This window comes from Falco rusticolus, chromosome 1 (genome assembly GCF_015220075.1).
Source record: "Falco rusticolus isolate bFalRus1 chromosome 1, bFalRus1.pri, whole genome shotgun sequence".
Taxonomy (NCBI): domain Eukaryota; kingdom Metazoa; phylum Chordata; class Aves; order Falconiformes; family Falconidae; genus Falco; species Falco rusticolus.
The window spans coordinates 20,157,274-20,183,865 of record NC_051187.1 but is presented as its reverse complement, the minus strand read 5'-3'; the positions used below and the strand labels follow the sequence as shown (position 1 = coordinate 20,183,865).

Sequence of the window (26,592 nt, the reverse complement as noted above, 5' to 3'; positions counted from 1 at the left end):
ATTTACTTAACTTGTACTCAGTAAAAAAAAAAAACCAACAACAAAAACTAAAGAGCATTAGTTTTTGCTACTTTATCACTGCAAATACATATCAAGGATTGTCTTTGATTGGAAAAATAAAACCCCATACATCCAAGCTCAAGCATGGATAACCAAGACGTAGGTCTTCCCTACTGACACCCTGCATCTTTTCTATAGTTTTCCCACCTATGGCCACACTTCATCTTTCATTATTTGATACCGGTTCACCTGGTGTAACTGAGCTTGATCTCTTTCTCAGCCTACTGCCTACATTTTTGGGGGGGTTTCTTTCTTTGGTTTGGATTTTTTTGAGATTAATTTTTTTCCTCCAATAGAGATTAATTGACATCTGGGTGTTAGCTCCTAACCTAGGAGAAAAGTCAAGGAAACATTCAACATGCATCATGCTATTTGACAGATAACACACTGTAAAGCATTCATGCTTACATAGTCTTGTTAGGAACCAAGCAATACTTTTATTATGTTCAGCCTCGGAAGGAAAGCTAACAATTAACTTAGTACCACATTTATTTTTAGATAGTACTGCAAGAGTGCACATCACCTTACAAACACAGAAAAGATGACACAGGCCTGCCCCAAGGAGCTTACAATTCAACTCTGACAAACAGTACAAAAAAAATTGTGAACAGGAGGTGGGAGAGGCTAATGCTAGCACATTTAAGGGGAGGGGGTCTTTCTGAAAGGGATTGTCTCAATAAAATGTGACAGACTGGCATAAGGAAGTGACAAGCAGCAGTTGAAGGGATGACAACATGGAGCACAGTGACAGGCTGAGCAGCACAGGTAGAAAAAACAAGGACCTGTAGGGTTTATAATTAACATGTAAGAATGCATCTACATAACACATCATTGTTTCAGCTATTCCAGAGAAGATACATTGTGAAATAGAAGTCAGAGGTGGCTTTTTTATTATTTATTTAATAAAAACCCAGTCCCTTCCCATCAGGAATCCTGTCATACTAGTTTCCATTATGGATACTTCACAGTTCTAAACTGAGAAGTAGGGAATACCAAAAGCTCTGCAGATACAGAAGACAAAGTGGTGGTGGGGTGTCTGTGTGTGGGGGGGTAACACCACCTGTAGTTTTAAAGATTTCATTATTTTTACCCTACAGTGTCTGGTTTGTATTTTGTGGCACATTTTCCAAATTCATCAGCCTTTCAAGAGGGAGATGTACTTTAAAACATTTCAGTGATTTACTGACTTATTTAAACACTCATCTTGCAGTTTTCCTTTGTAGATAGAACATGAAGAGACCAGACTCTGTTATAGGAGTTGAACATTTAAATCACTATAGCAGTATTGCAGTTAAGTTGGAGTCTCAGCAAGATGTGCTTTTTTTTTTTTCAGACATCTGTGTCCAGTTTCTTCTCAAGGATCCAGATGCTCTGACAGTAACTGAATAAAACTGTAATTGCCCCATTAAGCAAAACAGCAGATTTTCTCTGCTACTCTTGACAGTATCATTGCATTAGTGCTATAAAGACTGTGTCAATGGGGCTTAGGTAGATAGATCAGTGAAAGGAAAAAGCTGTCAGCTCCCTTCCCCACTTTGTTAGTTGGGTGGGTTTTTTTAGGGTGGGGGGTAGTTTGTTTTTTAAATACAGATGCATATTAAATGCATGTGAGACTGCAGAAGCCAGGAGCAGTGTTTCCAGAAGGTGCAATCACCTTTACAGAGCAACACCTTGAGGGCTCCTACAAACAGCAAGTACTCACAGATCAAGTTTCTGCTTCATTACATTCAGTTGGGGATGCTTCTGTGGAGAGGAGGTCTTTCCCATGACCACCCTCCTCACACTTCTCATGTGGATGGAGTTAAGGGAGTACAAGTGGCATAAAACAACCACAAATCATAATATTTAGGAATTATGAAAGCAGTTAAACACATTGACCTATATTTGAGTTATACAGGTAAATGCATTATTGATTTAAATGGAGGCAACTCTAGTTTTTGGTAGCCCATTAATTTTTTCCACAAGGTGGCTCATGCACATAGAAGAGTGCATCAGGACTTCCCCCCCCCCCCCCCCAGTCCTGCATCACTTGGCTAGAAAGCAGCAACGCTGTTTCCACTCCAAAATGTAAGTAATCCACAACTACATTTCTGTAAGCATCAAAGAATGAGGCAAACTGCCTGTGAACAATCACATGTAACAGGACCATCCCAACAGTGTTTGTTTCTGTACCGTTCAAGACAACATTTAGCAGAAGCTGAAGCCTGAATACTGTCCTCTGAGGGGCTCACCCTGCAGGAGATGCAGCATTTCAGAAATTATGCCACAATCAGTAGAGTATTTGCACATCTTGCATGGAGATACATTTTTTTTTTTGACAGATTTGAGATGCTTTTAAAATTAGCTTGGCTCACAACTGTCAGAGTATACTAAAACCCACTAGATCAGACCAGTGTTTCACCTAGCCCAGCATGTATCTTCATCTTTGACCAATTCTTAAGAGACAGAGCACACAGAAAAGTAATCTTTCCTTGGCATAACTCTTATTACAGCAACTTAAAATCTCCCTGAGTTAGTGGATGCATCAGATCATTGTTTAACCAGCCTCTTAAAAAAAAAAAAAAACAAACCACACATTTATACTTCTGTTCCCCACTACATTCTGCAGCAATGAATTTCACAGTTTGACTTTGCACTGCATGAGAAAGCACTCCTATTTGTCTGTTCAACCGCAAATTACTAAAACTTCATTGTCTACCCACTAGTCCTGGTGATTGCCAGCCAGAGACACGCTTTACTCTCGATCTGCAAACCCAGCCTGAAACTGTGACTCAAATGCATGAGCTCTATCCCTCACAGCTGACCAGCAGCTTCTAAAACACCATGGCATATCAGCAGAGACACTAAGCACATATATCCACCATTTTATCAGATGAAACTGGGTTAGAGGATATTCCTAACAAAGTGCAGGAACTGGGAACTGCAGCAGGGAAGTAGATGGCAGGAATAAAAGGGTGTTCTTTGTTTGATTTAGCTGCACATGCTTCAAAGGCAGCAACATCTCCACTGCAACTTTGTTAAGATATGCCACTGTATTCCACCATTTCACAAAGACATTTATATCAGGAATTCAAGCAATATAAGAATGGAAGCCATCACATTCAATGTTCCGAAACTGAGGTGGAGATAATGCTGAGTTAGCACACTGACACCCTGCAACAGCTGTGTCTATTTTAAGACACTGAGTCTGAGGACTGTGGCTCAGACACTCACCTGTCTGAGTTCTTACTAAAAAAAAAAAAAAAGATACTTAATCTGTCATTGTCATGTCACAAGTATCTCAGAGCAAAAGTAGGCATCTTTTTCTCAAAATATTTAGAAGTGTAGTAATATGAAATGCAGAAACCTGCAGAAAGCCCTCTGGAAATCTAGGCAAGCTGTACAACTGCTGGTGGATCTCTGAACATGTACATACTTGAGACAATGCCAGGTGAACAGGAAAATGAATCTGAATTCTGCCTCCATTATTGCTCAACACAAAAGAAAGAAAAGCTGGAAAGGCTGCTAAATCATCACCAAAGCTGGAGACCACGAAAGATCAAAAGTTTCTAGAAAAAGTGAAGTGTTGACAGCAGGCAATAAGGCTGTCTTGGAACAGACACATTTAATAAAGGCAACACATTAAAAAAGGTTCCACAAACGTGTAAAATACTCAAGTGGCAAGTCATTTTGACAAGAGTGACTGAAGACTAAAAGGTACCATGGAGTGGAGTAGCATCTGAATTGCCCGCAGGAGGCTGGCTGGAGGCAGTGACTCGAGATGGCGCTGCTGTCCCACAAAGCTGCCTCGCCATCCCGTGCTGGCAAGGCCACCAGCTAGGGACTCTGCAGCAGGGCTTCCAGCAGTCCTGCCGAGGCTCTCTGTGCAAGGTCACCAGACTTGCTCTTTAGGAACGGTGGAGGCCTGGCTGGGCTGAGCATCTGCATGCTCGAAACCACCAGTAATGGAGTTAACACCCAGTTTCCAGGCAGTTTCTCAAAGGAAGGTCCGAGTGCACTGTTGTTTCTAAGCCCCAGCTTAGAGCTAACAGAGCAGTGATGGAGTCTTGTACTTTTCTGACCAGACAAAGAAGTTGAATGACTTACCCCCTGCCAGGCTTTGCAGTAATGCAGGAGTTAGCAGTTCAGAAAGCGCCACCACTACACATCTTCATAACTGTTTTATTTCTGCCCCCAATCTTCCTGCAGCCACTAGCCCAGTGAGTATGCTGCTGCATGCCCGCTGATGTTCACCCTCAGTGCTACAGTCCTGCTCCAAACAGGTCCAAATGATGCAGTGATTAACTTTAGTCACAAGGCTACAGAGACTGAGCTACCAACCTCAACAAGAAGGTTAAGGGCAGAAAAGTCAGCTTTAGACAGGACTTAGGAAAACCCCTATAAAAATAAGCAGGTTAAAAATTCCCTTTGTATTCCTTCCATGGTGAACAGGCCTGGGACACCTTTAGCCACATGTATTGCTCTAGAAGTCAGTTTGACCATACAATCAATCACCACATACTCTGTCCAGACAGAGCATCAACATTGTAGAAGGCTCTTAGTACAGCCAAACCGGCAGCTTTTTGGTCAGTCACAATAACCTGGTGTTCAGCAGTTTGGGGGCTATTATCAGAACAATGTAAATAAGCTATGGCTAGAGGAAGAATCACATCACCACATCACCCTGCCATACGTCCACAGGAGTCAGTTACCAGACACAAAGGAGTGTTCCGCACTCTTGATTCCTTTCAACAGCAAGTCAGCTCATAACATGTGAACACCAAGGTATCTGGAGCCCCAGAACTCAGCTTCAAGAAGCTTTTCCACTGTACTAAATACACGCTGCTGCTCTCCTCCCAGGGTCATGTTGGAGGGAAGAAGAGGCAAAAGGCAACAAGTCTCAAAGCACTTCATTGGTAAATGAGATCCAATTCCTATCTCAAAGGTTCCAGGACTGCAGACAGTTTAAAACATGTACAGGTGGTTTGTAGGCCAGGAAGAAGGGGAATTCCAGGCCTCTGAAGGCTTGGTCTTAGACCAAGCAGTCCACTAGGCTCTTCATTTCAGCGTGGAAGGCAGATCCATTGTGTCACAGTCTGTGTCATTTGCAGTAATAAAAGGTTTGGGAGCTGTCAGTGCTAGCAGCCAACACATAGCAATACACTGAAGCTGTGCTCATACATGTAGGAATAAAACCCCCTTCCCTGCCTCAGAAACAGTCTGGGGTATGTCTGGATAGACAGTAAAAACACTGGGTCCAGCTACATATCAAGCAGAAAGACCATTATGAAGCCTCAGGGAGGGAGGAGAGTGCAGCTTGCATCTGAGACAGTGTCAGCCAAGGTTGGGGGAAGAGGGGGAGAAAAGAGACTTCAGTGCATTACATTTGCAAACTCAAATTACAGTCTTTCTTCCCTCTTCCCCCATCCCTCTACTCCTCCTCTCCCTAGTTTCCTATGCAGAGACTCTGCCTCTGGAGGGTGTGATCAGGGGATAATTTAAGACACAGTATCTGTGTGGCCTTTATAAAACGGAGAAGTGTCCCTTGTTCTGGCGTAAGGAGTGGGAAGTCTCCTCCTGCCATGTATCTGAGGAAAGCTCAGTCATGATGTCCAGCCCTCACTCCAGTGAAGAGCAAAGACTGGCAGAGCCAGGGGAGAAAAAGCCTGGCTTACACCACAGGTAGAACCCACGGATATGGTAGGAACCTGTACAAGGGAGGTTGTACTCGAAGCACCAGTTTAAACAAAGGCTTCTTCATTGGGAGTGCCGTTGATTTTGAGGAAAAGTTTGGCATCATCCATCTTCTGCTTTTTTTCTCTCTCCAGCCTGCGTCTGTAGCAGACCAGGTAGATTGGAAGGCAGAAACCCAACAAGCTCACACCAAGCAAGCCAACATTCACCTGCAGGAAGAAAGGCAAAACAAAGTTAGGCAGGCTAGGAAGACAGAGTCATGCAGGCCAAAGTGTCAGAACCCAGCCTACATCACTCAGCTGCAGGCAAACCAGGGGACGCCCTGCTCAGTGTATTGGCAACAACTTCCACTGTATTTATATTCACACTCCTGTGCCCAAAGCACCACGTGTATAAGCTAAATGCCACAAGGGTTTGTTGCTCAGGATCATGGCTGCTGGAGTCTTGTTCCACAGAGCAGGCAGGGCTGTTTAAACGGCAGTTCTTTTACACCAAGTTTGCCAACTGAAGAGCAACAGGCTGCTGGGGTGGGCCAGTCCTAGAGGCCAGGACTCTCCCCTAGACCACCCATGTCATTTTATTAAGTTGCCCTCATCAAGACACTACATTAGCCCTGCCCTCAATAGCCACTTGGCTTTTTGGACATTAGCATCAGTAACCCAAAATTTACTGGTTAATTGGAGCTAATACTCAGATCTCTTGAGCTACATCTACTGCATTTTGAGGTCCACATGGATTCACTCACTTTTACCTGAGAGATTTTGACTTGCCATAGTTAGTAGAAAGCACTCCTTCAGCCTTCTCCCTTCCTCCCTTTCCATACACTAGTGTAAAAGTTAATGGCCTTCCCTCCCAGAGGTTCATTATTCACACAGTGAAGGGTCTCCAGGACAGCACCAAGGTAACAGCAGACCAAGGGACATGTAGAATTCTGGCTGTTTTTAAACCTTGTCCATGCGCAGGAGTCCTTTTGTTTTCAAAGAGGCCAGCCAAAATCATCTTAACCACCAAGCTTTCATATTGAATTTGAGAAGAACTTGCCCAGAGAGGGTCTCCTTCCAAAGGTCCCGTCAATGCCATAAAAAGAGGCTGCTGCAGAAGGGCAAAAAGGGCGCTGATCAGCGACTGCAACCCTGTCAAGCTGCCAAACTGAGTAGAGGGGTATCTGTCAACAGAGAACACAACAGCATTATTACATGTCACCTTGACTGTTCACATCACCCAGATCTGATTACATTCCCAGTTGACTAACGCAACAGAGCACAGTCCCAAGACAGGCATAACGTGAAGAACTTCTCCCTCCTGGACTTACATATAAATACTTCATTAAATAAAGTATTTAGCTATAGCTAATGGTCTGCACAGTGCTCTCTGGAGCAGAATGCAGCTGGTGGGTGACACAGCTGGAGCCTTCCTCTCCAGACTGTTCTCCTCCTGAGCTCTCAAACTTAAGTAGTATCAGATCCAGCACTTGTTTTGTTTTGCAGCTGTACCATAGGCAGGCGGAAGTGCTTATACAACTGCTGTTCCTACTGCAAAGGGAGAAGAGTGTTGATATTTACAAGTTAAAAGCAGGGCCACTTTACCCATGACACCATTTGCTGCTCGGCAGTCATTTTCATCTTGTCATAACAATTTGCTCCCTTTATAAGTGAGTGAAACCTGCACAACAGGTTATCATGTGTTTTGCTTTTCAGAGGACATGTTTGATCCTATGTCAAGCTAAACACTACTGTTGATTGTTAAGTGCTGAGTATCAGATACCACTAATGGAAAAATAAGTTTCAGAAACAGTTTAACATCCTTCTCTTTTCACAACTAAACAGGGTCTAAAAAGGGTCAGGTTAAACTAAGCTTGGAAAGAAAGTGGAACAAAACCTTCAAGTAGTCAAAGAAGTCACACTCCAGGATCTCTCTCCAGGAAGTTCAAGACAGTTGCAATGGGCAAAAAGGATTAGTTTACAAGCAAGCTGGTAAGTATAGCAACAGGCACTCACCTTGCCCAAGACAAAAGTCTTTTGCTTCTAGCTGCCAGGGAACCAAAAGTTCATGAATTTTGAAGTAGAGTCTTAGATGGGTTTTCTAGTCTGGATTCCCCAGACACTGGGACCAAAACCTTCAACAGAAGGAGTCTGTGGAGTCTCCATCCATGAACATTCAAAACCCAAGTGGACACAGTCCTGGGCGACCTGCTCTAGCTGACCCTGCTTGAGCATGAGGGTTGGACTAGATTGTCTCAAGAGGTCCCTTCTCACCTCAGTGATTCTGTGGTTCTCTGAAAGATAACAGCTTCTTTCAGTTCCTCTGTCCAACAGCTCAGGACAGAGAGGCAGATCTGTTTTCAAAACCAAACCTCATTGCTTAATAAGGAATAAAGTATTTAGATTCAGCTATTGATAATTTTGGTAAGTTGGAAACAGGATGGATGATCTGTCCTGGGAAAGGGAGCTAGCATCACTAATGGTATCTTGAGCAATGCTTTACTAATGTGATGTCAGAGCAGACCAGTAGCAATGTATTCAATTATGTTAATGTTTTACCTGTACACATGCACATAGCTACTCATTATAAGACAAAAAAGCCTTGAGTTTTTACTATATAACCTTAGTGTCAACGACATAGTCTCACATGAGGCCCATATATAGCTGGGCCTGTCTCACTGCAGTAGCTATGTCAAAGCGGTTAGCTATTTGTAAACAAGGAAAGCATCAGCTAGGACTTTGGTCTAGCTACTGTCATCCAGTGGTGACTGAGGAAACAAGTTGCATCATTTTTCCCCTCTGACCATGAAGACTGCACTTCCTGATCTCTCTCTCTCACCTGGACAGCTTACCATCCTAAACCAGTTTATCTGGCCAGCCACATATTAATAGGTAAGCAGAAACTTACACAGCTGCATAGAGACCTCCCACAGCCGAGTGGATGAACCCTCTCACGATTGTGTGCAAAATGAAGGAAAGAATCTAGAAAAAAGCAGAAAAACATCACATCCTAGATGCCAGACCCCAACATACCACCAGTTCTAAAACTGTTCTCCTTTCTAGTACACAAAGATGGGCTTGATGAACCCAGAATCAAAACCTGAAATATCAGCACAAGGGAAGAAATTTGTACTCAAGTCTAAAAGCACTGCTTTTCCTTACTTTGAAAAGGCTTACATGTAGTGCCCCCTGAGCACAAGGCCCATCTCATTTGTAGATGGTACCACTGCAAGGACATGTCCCCAGCAACCTGTGGCCACAGTCACAATGCTTTTCATTGCAATTGTGGCCAGTTTAGTTTTCTACAAGCTATTGCAGACAACATGCAAGTATGAGAAAACTGTATCTGTTTGCTTATGTCATCAAGGCATGTTTAAGTATACCATAAAATCACTTATCTCCTCTGCCAAAAACAGGTGGTGCCACAAAATAAATATTCTAACAGGTTTATAATCCCACAAGTACCATTGGGCATAGCAATTGATGCAGAAATAACCTGCTGTATATATCAGTGTCATACTTCTTACAGCCAATTTTCTGACCATCAGCAGCTTAAATCAAGCCCAGGTTAAACACATAGGCAGGGCTGAGAGGAAAGTATCTCAGCAGGAAAGTACGTGTTGTTACACAGCTCAGCTGCAGAAGCTTCCAAGTGTGAATAAACTGTGGATCAATTCCGACATTTAACTATAGCTGCTTCTTTAGGTTCTCTCAAGATATGTAAACTGCATGGTATTATTTGTTTCAACTTTAAGACTTCCCAAAGCAGTACAGAAGTCTCCCAGCAGTGCCAGAAAACCCTCCTGCAACTAGCTGGTTCTGCTGGCTCGCAGGATCTCCCGGCTCTGTCCTGCCTGTCATTTTGCCAGCACCCACACTGCCAGCCCCTCCAGCACACCCATCCATTTGGCCTATTCACCTGCAACGGTAGATTAGGAATAAGACAGGTGATTCCAAATCCAACCAGCAGGACATTTGTGAATACAAAGGCATTGGTGGCATTGGTGATTTTCTGGATCTGACGATCACGTGTTTTCTTTTTCTTGTCACTTCTGGAAGGATAGCAAAACCTATGTTACAAAAAGCACTTTCAGCAGCTACTGGAACTCACAGCAAGATTCTCCACATATCATATCAACTCTATCTAAACCAGTTTGGCTAAAGGTCTGCCTAAGGAGGTGGTGGGATCTCCATCAGTGGAAGCTGAGGAACATCTGGGCAATTATTTTGGTGTTGTTACTCTTACTGTTAGGCTAGAGGGGAAGTCTGAGCCTCCCCTGCTACAATTTAAATTTGCTCTTCTTGACTGATCTTAGTGGACATGGAAGATAGTTGGGTCCTTTCCTCTGCAATTATCAAGTCTTCCTTCAGGCTTTCTTTTCTATACTGAAGAACCAATATTCTTTTCAGTCTTTCATCACAAAACACATATGCAGAGCAGAGGGGGCCTGCTACGTGGCTGCGTGTCCCGTGTGGCGCACACTACGCACTGCTCAGTGTTGCTGTCCTCATTCTCTTCTGAGCTATCATCGCATTCTTTCAGTCGCCAGTCCATGATGTACCCAATCACAGGCGCTGTCAGCAAGCACAGCAGTTGTAATACCCCAAAAATGGAAGTGTAGAGAGCCACTGCAGGGGAGAAAAAAATTAAAAAGGTCAGTCTAAGCCATACTGTAGCAGCAACGAGAAGAAACTGTTCCTCCCCATTGATCTCCTCTCTCAGGAGCCCAGAGCCCACGTGCTCACAGGCTAACAGGCAGGGCTGAAGGAGCTGGGAGACACCAAAGCATCACTGCATCATTTAGCCTTCCAGAGGCATGGCATCAGAGTGAATATACTGAGTATACTTGCTTCAACCATTCTCATCCTGCACTAATATTCTCTGAGCAGCATCAGCCCAACAGCAGGTCGGGCTCCAGAAATGGGACCCAGTAATTGCTTAGTGCCAGTGAGGCTTATTTATTCTGGCTAGGACCAACAGGGAAAGTTCTACAAGCACTATATCCTGCACAGCCAACCCTGCCTTAGACATCTCCTCTCCTGCCTTGCTGGAAGCTGCAGCTACATCTTCTCCAGCTGGGAAGGTCCAGCAAGGACAAGCCAGGCTGGGAAGCGAGGACTAACCTATTTCGTGCTGAATAGCCAAGCTCAGAGGTAGGGGGAGGGCACATTACCAGGCAAAACCCACAGCATCTAAGAGCAATTATTAGAAGCTTAAACAGTGAAAATTCTCCCATGATGGGAGAAGCGTCTACATGGAAAGCTGATGGCAGCAGACTCAGAAGAAACTGTCCCCTCCTGTTACTGACTGAACAGTTCCCCCACCCTGCAATGCTTTTTCTACTTCCTCTCTGCAGCCCACGTGATAGATCTGTAGACATCACACAGAAGGGCTGGTGAGTCATGGTGTACCACAGCTCTGAAGTAAGGATGTAATTCTGAAACTGCCCATCTCAGCACAGAATGCTTAAAAGTTACAGCACTGTAAGCAAAACTACTAAAAAGAATTTTAGTTTCTCCCTCCCAACACACTTCTAGATCTAGCCAAAGCAGTACAGCAAGTATTTAAATCAAAATCAACTTGGTAATGGGAAGAAGTTTCTGACAAGCCTTTCTCTCCTATACAGTTGTAGTAAACCCCAGCAGCAGGGCTGCTCTGCTGTGCCCAGACATGGCACCTGATGATACTTTCCTGGCTCCAGTTGCTGGCAAGGGAGCCAAGAGAAATGTACATGTTCAACCTCCAAACTCACATTCATGCCCCCATTACCTCCCAAAGGCAAGCCCTGAAGTGGCACCACATCTCACCTCGTTATAGCAACTGCTGTGGCCAAAAGACAGGTGGCATCACCCTCTACCAACACCCCTGGAGCTGATTTGCTGTTGTCTGGTTATTTTTTAATAGAGGATAAGCAGCAAGCCATGCTGTCATGTTTTGCCTCTTCATGCTATTCTGAACACTTAATCTTGGGCTCTAAACAGCAAGAGCAGAAGCCAATTTGAAGCAGGGAATGAAATTTATGGGGTCAGCAAGAGAAGAGAAGAGAAGGAGACACTGCAGCTGCTACAAAACAGGGCCTCCCCATTTTTTTTTATCATCTTAAAAAACATTCTTTCCCGAAGAGGGGAAAAAAAAAAAAAAAAAAGCAAATACCAGCAGAAGTAGATACAGCAGAATTAGAAGCCTGGATAAAGCAAACAAAGGGTGTGCACACGGGCACAAACCTTCACACCACCTGTTCTACATGTCTTTCTCTCAAAACTATCCTGAGCAAGCACCTCACACAGCTGAGTTTTCCAGCCTACCCCGATTCTACTTAAGGTCTTCAAGTATTACCAGATGTGAAAGCAAGATGACAGTTTAGAACTTGAAATTTGACTGCATCTTTCATAAACACATCAGGTCTACTCTCTCCTGCCATCCTACAATACAATTAGTTATTTACAGAGCCACTGAACTCCTTAGCCTGTCCATCTTTTGGGGTTTTTCAGAAGATAAGGAGCCACAGGCTGACTGCTCTTTCCACCTATAGTTTTCATGACAGATCAAAGTCACCATAATCCGCACAGGAAGCGGGACTTTCAAGGACACAGTGCCTCACTGCAACTCTAAGACTTTGCTACTTATCTGAATTATTTTTCCCCACATCCCTCTCTCCTGTTCCGCTCCCAGGAATATTTAAGTTTTCCTTGACCATAACATTTGCAGGATTGACTCAACAATCTCCTTCCCTTGCCAAGTGCTCCTGAAAGCAATTTCAGGTGGAAGGAGCTCTCTAAACAAATCATGTTCAGGTAAAGTAGAACAACGAGGAATCCAAGGGAGCAGCATCCCATCCCCTCCTGATCCACACAGATTGTATTTCTAGAGAGCTGCACACATCCTGGAATGGCTCTTGCAGCCTGACACTGCTGCGACTAGACAATATCACTGTTTTGCTGATGCCATGGAAACACCAAGACAGCAGACTGCACTTCGAGCCCAGGCTACATTCAGGGGGAGGAGGGGAAAATGAGAAGAAATCTTAAAAGGTGGCATAGAAAAAAAAAAAAAAATCATGCAATACACCCAAGGGGCACCATTCCTTTTTTAACATGGAGCTTGATCTAAACAGAATTGGCAGCATATATAGTTAGTATTAATTCTGAAGTACCAAGGAGGGGAGAGGAAAAAATGAAAGAGAAATACCTAGAGCAAGACAGGGTAAAAATAAAAAAGTGAAAGAGTTACAAGGTAAGCAGAAAACTAAGCAGTGCTGGGAAAGGTAGGCAGTGTGAAGTTTGTCCTGTTTACTGTTTAATGTCTAAATTGGCTCTTGAGCCAGGAGATAAAGAACTGAATGCTGCAGGCTGTCAAAGGATCAAGAAACAAAGCAATTCAGGGAATGCCAGGGCACTTGGAGTTTCCCGAGTTTCCTTCCCTCCCCCAGAGCTCACTCCTGTTTTCAGAGGAGTGCCTCTTGATTTATCAGCTTCATGCAATCCAGATTTAACAAGTTCAAACTGGATCTTACTACAAAGGACAAAAAAAAAAAAAAAAGGCTAAGTCTTGTTTTGCAATCCTGGGTATTTTCAACAACAGTAAACTGATGTACTCTTTCCTGTTTGCTTCATGTACTGAATCAGAGCTATAAATACTGACGAGTCCAGCGCAGCAAGCACCCCTGAGCCTCCACAGCATACACCAAGCTGCACAAAACAGCTATGACTTCACTTTTCCCACCCCCAGCTGCTGGGTTGAGATACCTAGTCCAACCATTAGTCATGACAATCAGTTGCTCTGTACTTTGTGCTTGCTTAGGATAAGCAAAGCAAATACCTGATGAAATAGGTTTTCCAGTTAAAAAAATTTATCATAGTCCATCCTGAGAGGCTACTTTCAACAACCCATCTGAGGAAATAACACAGAATAATACTTAACAGACACAGGGCTAAAATTAGCTTGACATTCAAGTATCTACCTCACTGCCCCTTGTCTTGGGCTAGTTCCAGCCCTCCACTAGACCCTACTAGCAGCTGTCACTGCACTCTGACACCACGAATTGCCATATACTGTATATCTGCTGAGTAATCAGACTTGCTGGCCTCTTGCAAGGACCAAGCCTGGGTCAGGTCCCAGTTTCAAGGAAGCAGATAAAAGTCTTCAGGTTACCCTACCTTGATCTTCATCTCCAGACAGAAACTCAAGGATGGTATTCATGGCTCCCATGTAGAAGATGAGCCGCAGCTGAGTGACACACATTGTGATAAGGCTGAGCAACAAGATAGGACTGAAGACACTCTTCATGAAGGAGGGAGAAGCTGCAGAAGGAATAATAGTCTCTCAAGAAGGCAACATACCTTCGTAAACATGTACAATTTCAGAAGAGGCTTTCACCTCTGGGTTAGCAGGTCTTCCAATACTGTGGGCCAGTGCCAGCTCCGAGGAACTCACAGTTAGCAGCTACCTGGTGCCTTACAAACTTCCATACTGAACAGCTATAGATGCTTGGAGTCTGGCTACCAGTAACTGGGGCAAGGGAGCAGGAAGGACGACTCACCTAATTCTGTGGCTTGGAGCAAAAGGAAGCTTCAAGCCATTTGCTTTTGCTGTAACCCCAAGTAAGGAAGGCTTGGTCATGGTGACACCCACGAGATCCAAGAGACAGCAGAGACCAACTGCACTGTCCTTCTGCAGCCAGACCAGTTACCCATGCTGTTGTCCCCACCACTGGCATATTTAGACAAGCATACAAGGACAGGATCCCTTATATAACTGAACGTGTATTTAAATAATGGTGTCTGGCACATGGTCCTGGCAACACATGGATCACTTATTGTTATCTCTTATAAACAGATCTGAAGCAGAGCAGAGAGGCAGACAGACTTGTGCCAGCACAAGCAACCCTGGGGCGCTCATGGAACCACACCTGTGTTGTCAGGCTGGCACTTCACTTCTAGGTCCACTGTAGACAGGCAGAGTTTGTTGTTCTCTTGCAAGGCTGTTGGCTCCTTGGGGCCCTTCATGGAGCTCCCCACACTGAGACGGCGCCCCACAGTTGTTACTTGCTTGTAAAACTGTTTCCCAGTGATTTTGTGGTCAAATCCCAGCCAGCTGAACTTTATTTTCACCCTGTTGGGTAGTAAAGAGCATGAGAGCTGCAACACAGGGCGAGGAATCAGAGGCAGCAAAGTTGCAGGAGTTGGAAAGGCTATGTGTAGATTTCAAGCACTAGTTCCCATCTACAAACCCACAAATCATCTGGTTCCAGAGCACAGAGAGATACTTCCCCCAGGCCAATAGAAATACTTATGACTACTGACAAATCATTTTTCCTTTGTAATTCCTCTGCTTTGGAAAGTTCCACTTTCCACAGATATTGAGCAGTCAAGACATAATGCTAATGGCAGACATAAATCATCAACCTAAGAAGAAGTGGCAGCAATAAACAACATGCAAGGGAGTTCCCTCTCCACTCCTCTAAATTAGTCATGCCAGCACTTTCTAGAGGATTAAGAATGGGATTAGCTCTCAAGGCCAGTCTAGAGGACACTTACGAATAGTCCATGTCTTCTGGTCCTGGGAAAGGCTCCAGTGGCCAGTTGAAGAAACAGTTGAGGAAAACTAGTCCTGCACAGCTTGCCCAGACAAGCAGAATAAGGATGAAGGACACCCCAAAGTCATATATAACCTGGAAATCACAAGGGAATATGGTTTTGACTATAACAGCAGAAAGATACTTCAACATTCTTTGAACAAGGTCCGAGAGACAACTGTGGGAAAGAACAACATGCTACATCTAAAATTAGTTTTAACTCTAGTAGCAACAAAAACACAGTTGTGTGACATGCAGGCTTAGAAAGTGATGTATATGCATCTTTACATATCTTTTAACAGCAGCTATAACAACAGGACTTCCAAGCTGCAATAGCATGCAGCTGCATCATAGATGACTGCTAAAGGTCTTTATCTAGGACATTCTCCATGGAGAGCCAGCAGCAACTTCCCTGCACACTTGAGACTGGCTTACCTTTACTGTGTGCCCCTTATGCTAACTCTGCAATGAAACATCTCTGGTTCAGAACCACTAGTGATCTACCAAGGCAGCCCAAGTGATTGTCTCTTCTGTCCCTTCAGTGCTGTTTGCTAGCTCTGAACTATGTTCAAGCCAATCACTGCTGACAAACACACAGATTAAATATACACACATACTAAAAACACACATATATACACACACTCCTTAGATATTAAAAAGCAACCTTTCATAAAGATCTTCAGTTTTTCACTTTTACTTGGCACCTTTAATTTTTTACCATCTCTTAGTGAACAGACCACTGCAGTATTTGTTGTGCTCTTGAGGCAGTCACTTGGGAAGTCTTTTACACAGACAGGAACTGAATCTTGTAAATGCACATCTCAAAAAAGAAAAAAACCCAGTGCTTCAACAAATAGTCCCTTTTTCTTGCCACATTATTGCTACATGGTACAAGACATCAGCATACCACCAGTCATGAGTCATGATCCCACAGCCTCACCTTGATTCCTGGAAAAGTCACAGCAGAAGAAGCATAGGAGCCAATCATCAGAGCAATGAACGTGGAACGAAGGTCACCAAACATGTTGGGCAGCTGGGAAAATAAAAAATCAGTTGAAACAGGCTGCTGCCAAGAGAAAGGAAGAAAAGGGAAGGAGGCTTTCTTGAGAAGACACTGGCATTTAGGATTAAGACTCCTAGATACCAGAATCTGAAGCAGACAATTTTACTCAAAGACGTAGCTCTTCAGGACATTGCTCTGCCAGTTGCATTGCTGTCTCCAGTGTCAGGGGACATCTACAATCCAAGATTTATGTGCTTAAATGACACTGCTTTTTTCCAGACTGACAGCATACTTTGCATTGGTTACCTTTGGCACAAGAGCGTTTGCTCCAGCCCTTGTGCTTTCTTTAAGAGTTCCTTACCCCAAGTCTGTAGCCACCACCTCTTTTCCTCTCCAAAAAATACGTGCCTATATTCTCTAGGTATCACCCTCTTTTTAGTCAAGAATCATTAGACACAGGCTGTAATCGCTGCACAGTCTTTAACACACCCTGCAACACCTTGAACTGCCAGGTTTGTTTATGCGCTTTGGGTGAGCACCCAAATCTTTGCAGTAGACTGAGAAGTTCCTGTTATAACAAGAAGGAACAGAGATAAACCTGAACTGTGCTGCTGTTCGCATTTCCATTTCTAGCTAGGTCCCTGACTCCTTCTGTGAAAGCATACTCTCCAAGAGTGACTAAAGCTGGTCATTTCTGTATCTGTTGGATGGCTCAGATGCCCAAGCACACTATCTTGGAGCTAGGTGCAGGAAGGCAATCACAAACACATCCAAGGCTTTATTGCCTGGGACAGCTATGAAGCTGCTGAACTCTGCAGCAACAGCACCTTGTGCTGCTATTCGTACCACCCACCCCACTTCACTGCCTGGGCTTCTATCAGATGTGATGGCATTGCTGTAAGCAGACCAGGCTGGTTCTGCAAGCATCTGTTGGGAAAGCAAAGATCTCAGTAGAAACAGCTAGAAGCAGCTCACAGCAGCCCCTTCTGCCACCTGCACAGCAAAAGTGCTCCCAGACTGGCTCTCCAGCTCCTGCTTCCACTCAGGACCCAGAAGCAGAGTAGAGCAGGCAGAAAGAGCTGAGAGACCTTCCCACTCTCCTGGGAAAGGAGGAATTCCCCCTTTTTCTAAACAACTTAAAGCAAATCAGTTTCAGTCATTAACTAATGGCCTGCAAACTAGCCATTACAGGGAGAAGCTCTGAAGAAGTTGTAGGCTACAGAGAGCTCTGCCAATACCTCCTGAAGCTGGTCAATGGGCAGAGATTCTGCTGCAGGCAGGCAGATTTCTCTCCCACCTCCTTTTTTGGGTTACTTCCTCCCCAAATTCTATGTGGCATCACTACCACATCAGCCTCAGAGAGCTTCAAAGGAGTCTAACTGTAGGCGCCTTCTAGGCCTGAAAGCATAACCAGCATTTTATCTGTTTAAAGATGCTGCTGAACAAAATGATTCAGTGAATATTAGACTGAGTCTAAGCAAGCAAATGCTGTCATCACATTCCCATTCCACTGCTGAAAAACAAATCCATCTTTCCCAGGAGTAGCATATAAGGCAAGCAAATCTGGCTTGTGTCACAGCAGGACCAGCGTGTTTACAACACAAGTATTCCTGTGCAGGAACACTCTAGGACCCATCTGGCTGTTTATCATCCCTCTGTCTCACTGCAGAGCTTCCTATGCAGTGCAGTCTTCAGGTCCTCAGATAACCCTGGCCAGGGAACAGCAGCAATGATGTGCTGGGCCTAATGCTGCTGGCGAACCCTGAGCAGACGCACACGGCAGAGGCAGAAAACACTGCACTCCTCTGCAGTGAGGATCCCCACCCCCAGATCCCTGCATGTGAGAGAGCTGCCAACAGGCTGCTTCCAGGAGCTGCAGACTGAAAACAGCAAAGGATCCAAAGGTCTGTTACCAGGCACAAAAAAATCTCTTCTTGGAAGCAGTGGCCTGAATACACATCCCAGAAAACAGCATCTGCAGAATACAGTATCTGCAGGTTACAAAAAGGCTAGTCACTGTCACTAGGCAGGGCATTCATTTAATCTCAAATACCCCAAACCTAAAATAATCTCCAGAAATTACAACAAACAGCTGTTCCTACTGGGACGCTCAGAGCAGGGCAAGAGCTCCACAAACACAGCTGCTTCTTGGCTCAGGCTGGTTTTCCCTAGAGCCCCAGAGATCACAAAAAGCCTTTTTCATACAGCAGACAAGCAACTCCCAGGTGGATCCTCCTGCTCTGAGGGCTACTGGAGACACAGAGCAGGCCTGAAAGCAAACAGTCATGCTCAGGAAAACCCAAGCCTGCTTCTGCCTAGATGGGGACAGAAGTCCTAGAAAGGCTAATTTCCTAAAAATCCTATTTGGCATCAAGCTAGCAGCTAGATGAGAAGAAATTGGACATAGGAGATTTAAGGTCTTATCCATCCCAATCAAAGCAGAAACTGAAAACACTGAGTACTTGGGATGAAAAGAAATCCAGGACTACCTGGAAGGGTGGGGGGCAGAGGAAAGGGAAAAAGCAGTCCATACCCAGACAGAAAACCTAAAGCCTCTCAAGACTGAGTGCTAGCACTGGCAATGCCTGTGCAGGTCTCATCTAAAGACCAGCTACTAAAATAACACACAGTATTTACTAAGCCATTTTTCATGCTGTCTTTATAGCAGCAAGCACTGGAAAAAATAAACCCCAGAGGAAAAAAAAAAAACCAACAAACAAGCCACAGAGCAAGTGGGCTCTTGGTTTTTCTGCCACCAGAAAGATCTGATCCTCATTCTGATCTTACCCCTGCAAGCCCAAAGAGACTCCTCCACCAACTTCTGCCCATTGTGGTATGACAGCCCCAATTCTGCAAGACCTATAATGACAGAAACTCTTACGCCTCCTATTTAAAGGACAATAGTACTCAACATACTATTAACCTTATGCCCTGCCTGAAAGATACTGACTTAATTTTGCTATAACTTTTTTCCCCTGGAGTCCTTCATTACAGGTATGCAATAAAATATTTTCCTCTTGCAGATTATTTTCTCATGTGCCCTATAGCGAGTTTAAGACCTTCGATCATATTTTGTAATTTTTTCAGCTTTTTCCTGGAGATATTCCACATATAAGACTTACCACAGCAGTATTACCAAACCCAGTCTCCCTCCTCTTACAAGGACTGTTTGAAAGAACAGTGGAAAAAGTCAAGGGATTGTGAACTAGACTAATGGAGAATGGTATTTTTATTCCAGCTGAACTTTGTTTTCCCTATCAGGGGTATATTTGGAAGTTACACAGACACTAAAAATGTATTCCCCAGGAAAGCCTTAAACTGCCCACTTTGTCCAAAGCATATGGAAATTCCTGTTCCTGTTCAACAAATAGAAGATCACGGAGCCCTAAGTTCTCCTAATATTTCCGAGCAAAGAAGATTCCCTACCTAGAGATGCCCCCCCACTCCGATTAAAGGGCACTGTTTGCAGCAGAAATGAAGAGCAAAGCAGCTGTAATTCTTTGAAAGGAAAACAGGACAGAAGACAATCTATAAAAGGCTCTTTGTGGTAATTTATCACACATGTTTTTTCTTTGCATGAAATAGCTTCGGAACAGAACTGGTGCCAGATTCCTGTGTTGCTGTCAAAGCCACCAACACAGATCTGTTTCCATTTCCAATCTTCACTTATATTGGCTAAGACCAAGTCACGAGGCAGAAATCTCCCCTCTGCATTTTAACAACAGGCACAGTCTGACCTTGTTCCCAGAACTGGGAACAGCACCACTCGCTCCCCCTCCTCCTCAAGCCACAACACAAGGCACCCAGGAACAGCAGCTTGCTTTGGCTCCACGGCTTGCCATGTGCTTTCATGATACCCTGGAGACTTGTTACTGAAGAAGGCTTTAAATCCAAGAGGCAAAGCTTTGTGGAGTACCGTCCCAGGCCATAATCCTGAGATCCCGTTAATCCCTTGCAGAGGCACTGAGGACCTCCATCTCCTGCCCTCCCAACAGAACACATCATGCCCACGTGTACAGATGTCCTGGGAGGTTTCAACACTCAGTGAAGCCCACAAGCTGCAGCACCTGGGGAGCACCACAACCCCACAGGCTTCAGGAGCTCCCTTCACATCCACCCCGTTACGAAGCAGCAACTGTAACCTGTCTAAGGTGGCAGAGGACCAGCTCATGCACCAGTGGGTTTGACCCATTTCCTGGAGCGCTTCAGGTCACTTGTGGCTGGCAGGAGAGGGAAGTCACCTTGCTTTGATTCATGCATGCACGTGCACGCTCGGCAGTCAGTGCCCGCGTCAGCCAGAACAAGCTTACTTGGCACCAGAAGTTGATTAGCACTCACCGCCTCTGTGTAATGAATGTCCTTAAAAAGGTCTTCAAGTCTCCCCTTTAAGTACTTACTTCAGCCTCTCCTGGGCACAGTGCAGAGCACAGTGCATGCAAGCCACATCGCCTGGAACCCACAAACCATGAAACTGTCATCCCTGTGTCCCACCCTTGCCACACTCTCCGTCGCCATGGGCTACAGGTGGAAGGGACCCACAAGAGATTACAGTGTCACCGCAGAAGATCGCTCTCGACACATCAGCTGTGAGCACCCCAGCTTGCAGGCAGAATCACACAGGGACAGAACAGTAAACTGCCAATGATCAAAATACACCTGCTTTTAACAGTCACCACCATAGATCTGCTGTGATGCACGTGAAGAAGCGCCTCCCTCCTACTTTAGACTATTTTTAACCATTCACATGCCTCAGGTACCAAAATGCCTCTGTGTGGCTCTGGAGGGAGGCACAAGCAGCTACATCTGAATGTGGATCTGGGAAGTCAGGCCTGAAGCCACCTCAGCTCTTTACAAAAGACACTGCTGTCTGGAGGGGATGGGTTCCATCTGAGGTATCCCTGTGTGAACTCACAGCATCACTACTTGCTTCAGACCTCCTCGAGGCTTGGATCTCTTGTTGGAAGATTTGAACTTTTTCCTGCCACTACTTCCTTACTGCTGCGGAACTGGCTCACTAATGAGAGCACTAATAAGTGGCTTTGCTTACCTCTTCTGCTGCTAAAAGCTACACTACAGCACATGCAACATTTCTGCCCTATCCTTGCCCTCGCTCCAATCACCAGTGGCTCCAAAATAAACTGTGACCCCTTAATAACCACTCAGAGACAGTAACCAATGCTAGCAGCAGCAGGATGGGAATCCTCTCCCACAGAAGTACTGATGTGCTCCCCTCTTCCTTGTTTTCATCTGAAGTGTGGCAGGGTGACATTTGCCCCATATTTCTTTGGGCCCAGGGCCAAGGCTTCCAGTGAAGACCACCACATATGAAGGAGAGACCAACATCTCTAGGCAGTTTTGAAATCTTTGAATATATGCAAGCAAAAGTGGCAGCAACATCACAGTACACAGTGACCTGTAAACCCAGCCTCTGCCAAATTTAGGTCTCAGGAGTTCAGCCAGTATCTAAGGTTACCTCTAACTTAACAAGGCTTACCTTGAACTTGCTGTTGAAGTGAAACTTCCTGTTAACGCAGTCCAAAGCTGAAAGTTTTCAATCACAGCTCAGGAAACATCAGTGCTTCCCAAACTGTTTTCTGGGAAACTTTCCACCCAGCCCTGTTTCAGTCACACTGACAAGGATCAGGGTAATGAGGTAGAAAAAGCAGCTACTTGGATGGTACTGCTTCTGCCTCCAGGCAAAGAACCCCAAAATGTAGATATTCAGCTGAGAGTTGTAGAGCAGTGCTTGCAGTACAATCCCTAGACTAAACAGATCTAAGCAGGCTGTGCAGATGGAGCTGGGTGCATTCACCACAGCATTTCTAAGGAAACCTGGAAGGGACTCTCACCCTACTGAAAGCAAAAGCTTTTGTACTCAAGAACCACCATTTTCCTGGGGTGAGATGCAAACTGCACTTGCAGAAAGCCAGTCATACCCAGCTGCAAGGGTTTGTGCCCTGCTGATTCTTCCTGCAGTATTGCACTGGATTTAGCATTGACAACACACATCCAGCCTGTGCCAAGTAACCAAGCACTGCAAGTACAGCCATATGACAACTTGAGTCCTAGACAAAAACACTTCTTCCCCCGCCCCACCCCCCGCCACCCCCCTTCACCTGCAATGCAAGGGGCAGGTAAAAAAAGGGACTGTAGACAAAAACCACCTTGGAATAACCACCTAATACTCAGCCTTTCAGGCAGAAGACTGACTGACTCTTTGTACCAAACAAAATTATGTGCTATTCAAGCCACAAGCAAAAGATCCACTTTGTTCTTTCCTGCTAGCCCAGCTCACAGCCACAGTAAGGAATAAAATAGTCAGGTAATAACTCTTCACTTACTGTAAGTGATGTGAAGGTCATGCACATCCCACCAAAGCCATTCAGAGCCAGCGCGATGAATATCAGCACAGACAGAGCTGCAACAATAAAAAAATATCTACCCTTAGCTTTTACAGGGATAGAGAGGGAAAGGAAACAGAGCCCCGAGGGCTTTGGTCCTGACAAAAACATCAGCGGATCAACACCCTCAGGACATGCTATGCTGCTCCTGACCCAGCACCCATCTCCCCAGCCACACAGTGGGAGGGGCAGGGCTCTCCTCCCAGAGTTCATGATGGGATAATCTCTGGAAGGGCTTCTTTGCTCTGATGAACAGACTTGCTGATGCAGCTTGCCTGAATGGGTCTTAAAAGGAAGATTTACTTGAAAGAACTGGATTCAAAGTGTCATGTCACTATCTGGTCTTGAGGAGCAAGATCCATCTATTCCTGGTGAGAAAACAAATTACGCATTGTATGCCATCACCTATTTCCCAACCCTGAAAAAAACATGAACTTGTTTTTAATTGTTCATTTACAGGACCTAGCCCTGCCCAAACGCAAAACTCAGAGACCTGGCTATCTCAGACGTTTGGCCCTTGCTACATTCTGCACTTAGCGTTGTGAAACACCAGCCCTCCCCAGAGCCGCTAAGCTCCCACAGGCCAGCAGATGCTTGGCTTGTGTCCTCTGCAGGACCCCAGTAAAATCTGGAGGTGTGACAGTCGCACTTGTCTGCTTCCCCCCCCCCCAAAAAAAAAAAAACCCAAAAAACCCCAAGCCACAGCCCCAAAGCCCTCCCAGCTCAGCAGAAAAATGCCTACTTACAGTCTGGGTTACTGGCACCATACGCAATCAGCACACAGGACACAGCAAAGCAGGCACTAGAAGGGAATCAAAACCATAAGTTTCTTACAGACAGCCTTACAGTAAATTACATATCCTTCTAACGCCTCAGCACCTCATTAAGAAAGTGCAGTATAATTTCTGTAAGAGAGAGGGAAGCTGGTGATTTGGAAAGAAAAATCCAGGGAAATACCCAACTATTACAGACAAACCTTGCACAAGGGCTGAGGCAGCAACCTTTCCTCCCAGTGCTGATGCAGCTCTTGCTGGACCCAAATTCCCCAGTGGTTTTCCAGCACAGAGCTTTGCCAGCCCCCACCTCGAGGTAACCAGAGACAGCAGCAGCCTTTGTCCCAAGACCCTGCTGCAGTCACAGCATTCACAGCCTTTACCTGCTCCTCTCTGGTAGGGTCAGAGTCAGAGATTTGCCCTGTTTTTCCCACTTGGCCCATAGGCCAGTTTGGTTTCTGGTATGGTTCACTGCATTACAGTTCAGCAGCGCCCAACAAGTGACTAACCCCGACATGCCACAAAAGCAGCTAACAACCTTACTATTTGAGGCAAAAAGCAACATACCCCACACAGTAGAAGGGCCCTAGAAAAGGCAGGCAGGACATGTTTATCCCCTAGTTCACTCCCCAGCTTGCAAACAGTGATGTAACATCTTGGTTTTGTGCCTCTCAGGACATAGCTCCCAGCTCAAGGAAAAAGCTACCCTCCATGACTCACAAATGACTCCACTCTTCCTCCAGGCTCCATCTGGCCGGGGAGACAGAGCAACACTGGAGAGCTGAAGTGTGGACAGAGTCCCAGGCCCTTCCCTTATGAAGCAATTCACTGTGCTGGCCTAAATCATCCCAGAGCTGCTCCAGTGCCCTATGCACGGCCAGCAGCTCCCAGCCCCATCCCTCAATACAGCTCCCAAGGCTGCAAGGGCCCCACAACAAGCACAGCACCCATCTGTCCCAGAAAATGTGTGAATTCCCCCCTCAGCCCCGCCAGGGAGCCCAGACACCAACCTGCCAAGCAGCCGCAGCTTGCGAGGGCCATACTTGTCCATGACGATTCCCAGGGGCAGCGTGATCGCACTGAGCAGGAAGGACCCAATGGTGAAGGCCAAGTTCAGCATTTCATCTTGGGCATTGCAGGAAGGCCATTTGTGCTCCAGAGCTGTGCTGTTCTCATGTCCAGGGCTGCTGGTGGTGTTTTCTACGTGGGATGACAGGGGATCATCATTGCAGTGTGTTAGGATAAGGCTTGCAGCATAGGAGGAAGGAGGGAAGATAAAAAGTCCCACAGACAGGGTGCCACAACACACTGGGCATACATGCTCCACGCTGCATTTTTTTTATTATAATCAGTGAGATGGAGAAAGGTAGCAGCAAAAGGACAGGGGAAACCTGATGAGCTCAGCTGAGAGCAGGGAAAAGATGTACAGGCACCCAGTGGACAGGTATCCCAAGCAGCAGCGGGGTAACAACCCAAGCACAAAGACTCATTAATTTATGAGAACTATATAGCAAAGCCCTGGCAATTACAGGGGACAAAACTCAGCAGAACCTGAGGAGACTAATACAAAAATAAGGTCCTCCTAATCTACAACTGGCATGTTCTCACAGATCTTTTCCTTAAGTAAACTGGGAGCAATAACTACAGCCCAATCAGTTATTTCAGGCCCAGACACCAGGCTGACAAGGCCTGGCACAGAGCAACAGCCTGCTCAAATGGAAAGCTTCTTACCCTCACTGCAGGCATTGGGATGAGGAATGGCTTTCCAGTAGCCACCCTGCTTCCTGAGTGCCCTGGTTCTAAAAAATCCTTCCCGGATTTAACTACCCTGTTCCCAGGAGGACTGGCAGCTCACCTGCCTTCTGTGTTTGTTAAGGATTGATGTGTCTTTAACTTCTGCCCCATAATTAGCATTTTCTATTCTTTCCAAATGGGTTTAGCCCATACAGATCAATTGTATCTCCACTTCTGTTCTTGCCCTTGCATGAGGAACTCCGCATGCAAACTCTGGTGCTGAACAGAGCACCAGAGAGAAACAAAACAGTTAAAAAGAAACAAAAGAGAAGTTCCCTTTTCTTTGCCGCAGCCATTCTACTGCCTCATGTCAACTCTGTTCCTGTTACAAGCCTATCCCAAGGTGGCTTACAACTCCCCAGGCAAGCACATGTGCCTTTAGACTTTCATTAACTCAGAGCACTCTAGTGCACTCCACCTCTCCTTCTCCCAGTGCTTATCTGACTTATAAGTAACCTTTGCTGGTATGACAAAGCACTTGCTTTCTTATTGCTGCTGCAAGCCAGTGATATAAAACGCTCTCCTCCATACTTAATTGATCTGACAAAGTCCAATATTAAAGGAGGAATAGAGAGAGAGAAGTCACCTACATAACTATCTGCATGAAGCAAGACTAGAGATTCCCAGTGAGCCGTGGTTAGTTAGTTAATTAGCAGGAATCCCTCACGTACAAGTGACTTCATGTTCACCGCTTGGTGCAGCTCATGGAGATCCCCTTGGCTGCTCTTGCCCTCACTGCATCTCTGAAGATCACACAGCCCCACCTAGAAAATCCTTGCCTTCTACCCAAGCCTTAGCACCACTCAGTTACTGGTTTCACCCAGGCTCTCCCAGCTGGCAAACACAACCCTCCCAGCTGTGTGTCCATTGCAAACAAGTTACACTCCACCTTCCAGACATCAGGTATTAGCAGGAATTCAGACACTGATATCTGAGGCTTACAAGCTGCCTGCAAACCTTCCTCTGTCCCCTCCCAGCACTCCAGGGAAGGTGCACAGCATTTCTCTCCCTTTACATTTCTCTCACCACCACCTTTACTAAGTTGGTCTCAAACTGCCTGTGGCCAGTCATCATAGAATCACAGAAGGGTTTGGGTGGAAAGGACCTCAAAACTCATCCAGTTCTAAGCCCCCTGCCACGCAGGGACACCTTCCACTAGACCAGGTTGCTCAAAGCCACATTCAACACGGCCTTGAACATGTGACGACTGTCCCTTCCCTTTGCCATGTGCTTCTGACTGATAACTTCATCTGTCCCTCCTCTTGCCCTGCTAGTCATGGATAGCCAGAGTGAATGACAGAGATATCCCCAAAAGGCCACACATCCCATCAG

At 45.4% G+C, this 26,592-nt stretch overlaps 1 protein-coding gene across 1 annotated transcript in view; it reads right to left on the bottom strand.

Moving 5' to 3' along the window:
• Positions 1–477: 477 nt before the first annotated feature.
• The window catches only part of SLC43A2 (solute carrier family 43 member 2), a 33,718-nt gene continuing 7,603 nt past the window's right edge, over positions 478–26,592 (bottom strand). Inside the window, exons 3-14 of the mRNA XM_037374545.1 lie at positions 24,477–24,666; positions 23,440–23,495; positions 22,634–22,710; positions 16,230–16,322; positions 15,252–15,385; positions 14,624–14,826; positions 13,872–14,015; positions 10,205–10,343; positions 9,634–9,766; positions 8,623–8,696; positions 6,775–6,898; positions 478–5,942 (exon numbers count right to left, since the gene is read on the bottom strand). Coding sequence (XP_037230442.1) covers positions 5,781–5,942; positions 6,775–6,898; positions 8,623–8,696; positions 9,634–9,766; positions 10,205–10,343; positions 13,872–14,015; positions 14,624–14,826; positions 15,252–15,385; positions 16,230–16,322; positions 22,634–22,710; positions 23,440–23,495; positions 24,477–24,666 — 1,529 coding nt within the window. The 3' untranslated portion in view covers positions 478–5,780. The remainder of the gene's footprint in view (positions 5,943–6,774; positions 6,899–8,622; positions 8,697–9,633; positions 9,767–10,204; positions 10,344–13,871; positions 14,016–14,623; positions 14,827–15,251; positions 15,386–16,229; positions 16,323–22,633; positions 22,711–23,439; positions 23,496–24,476; positions 24,667–26,592) is intronic.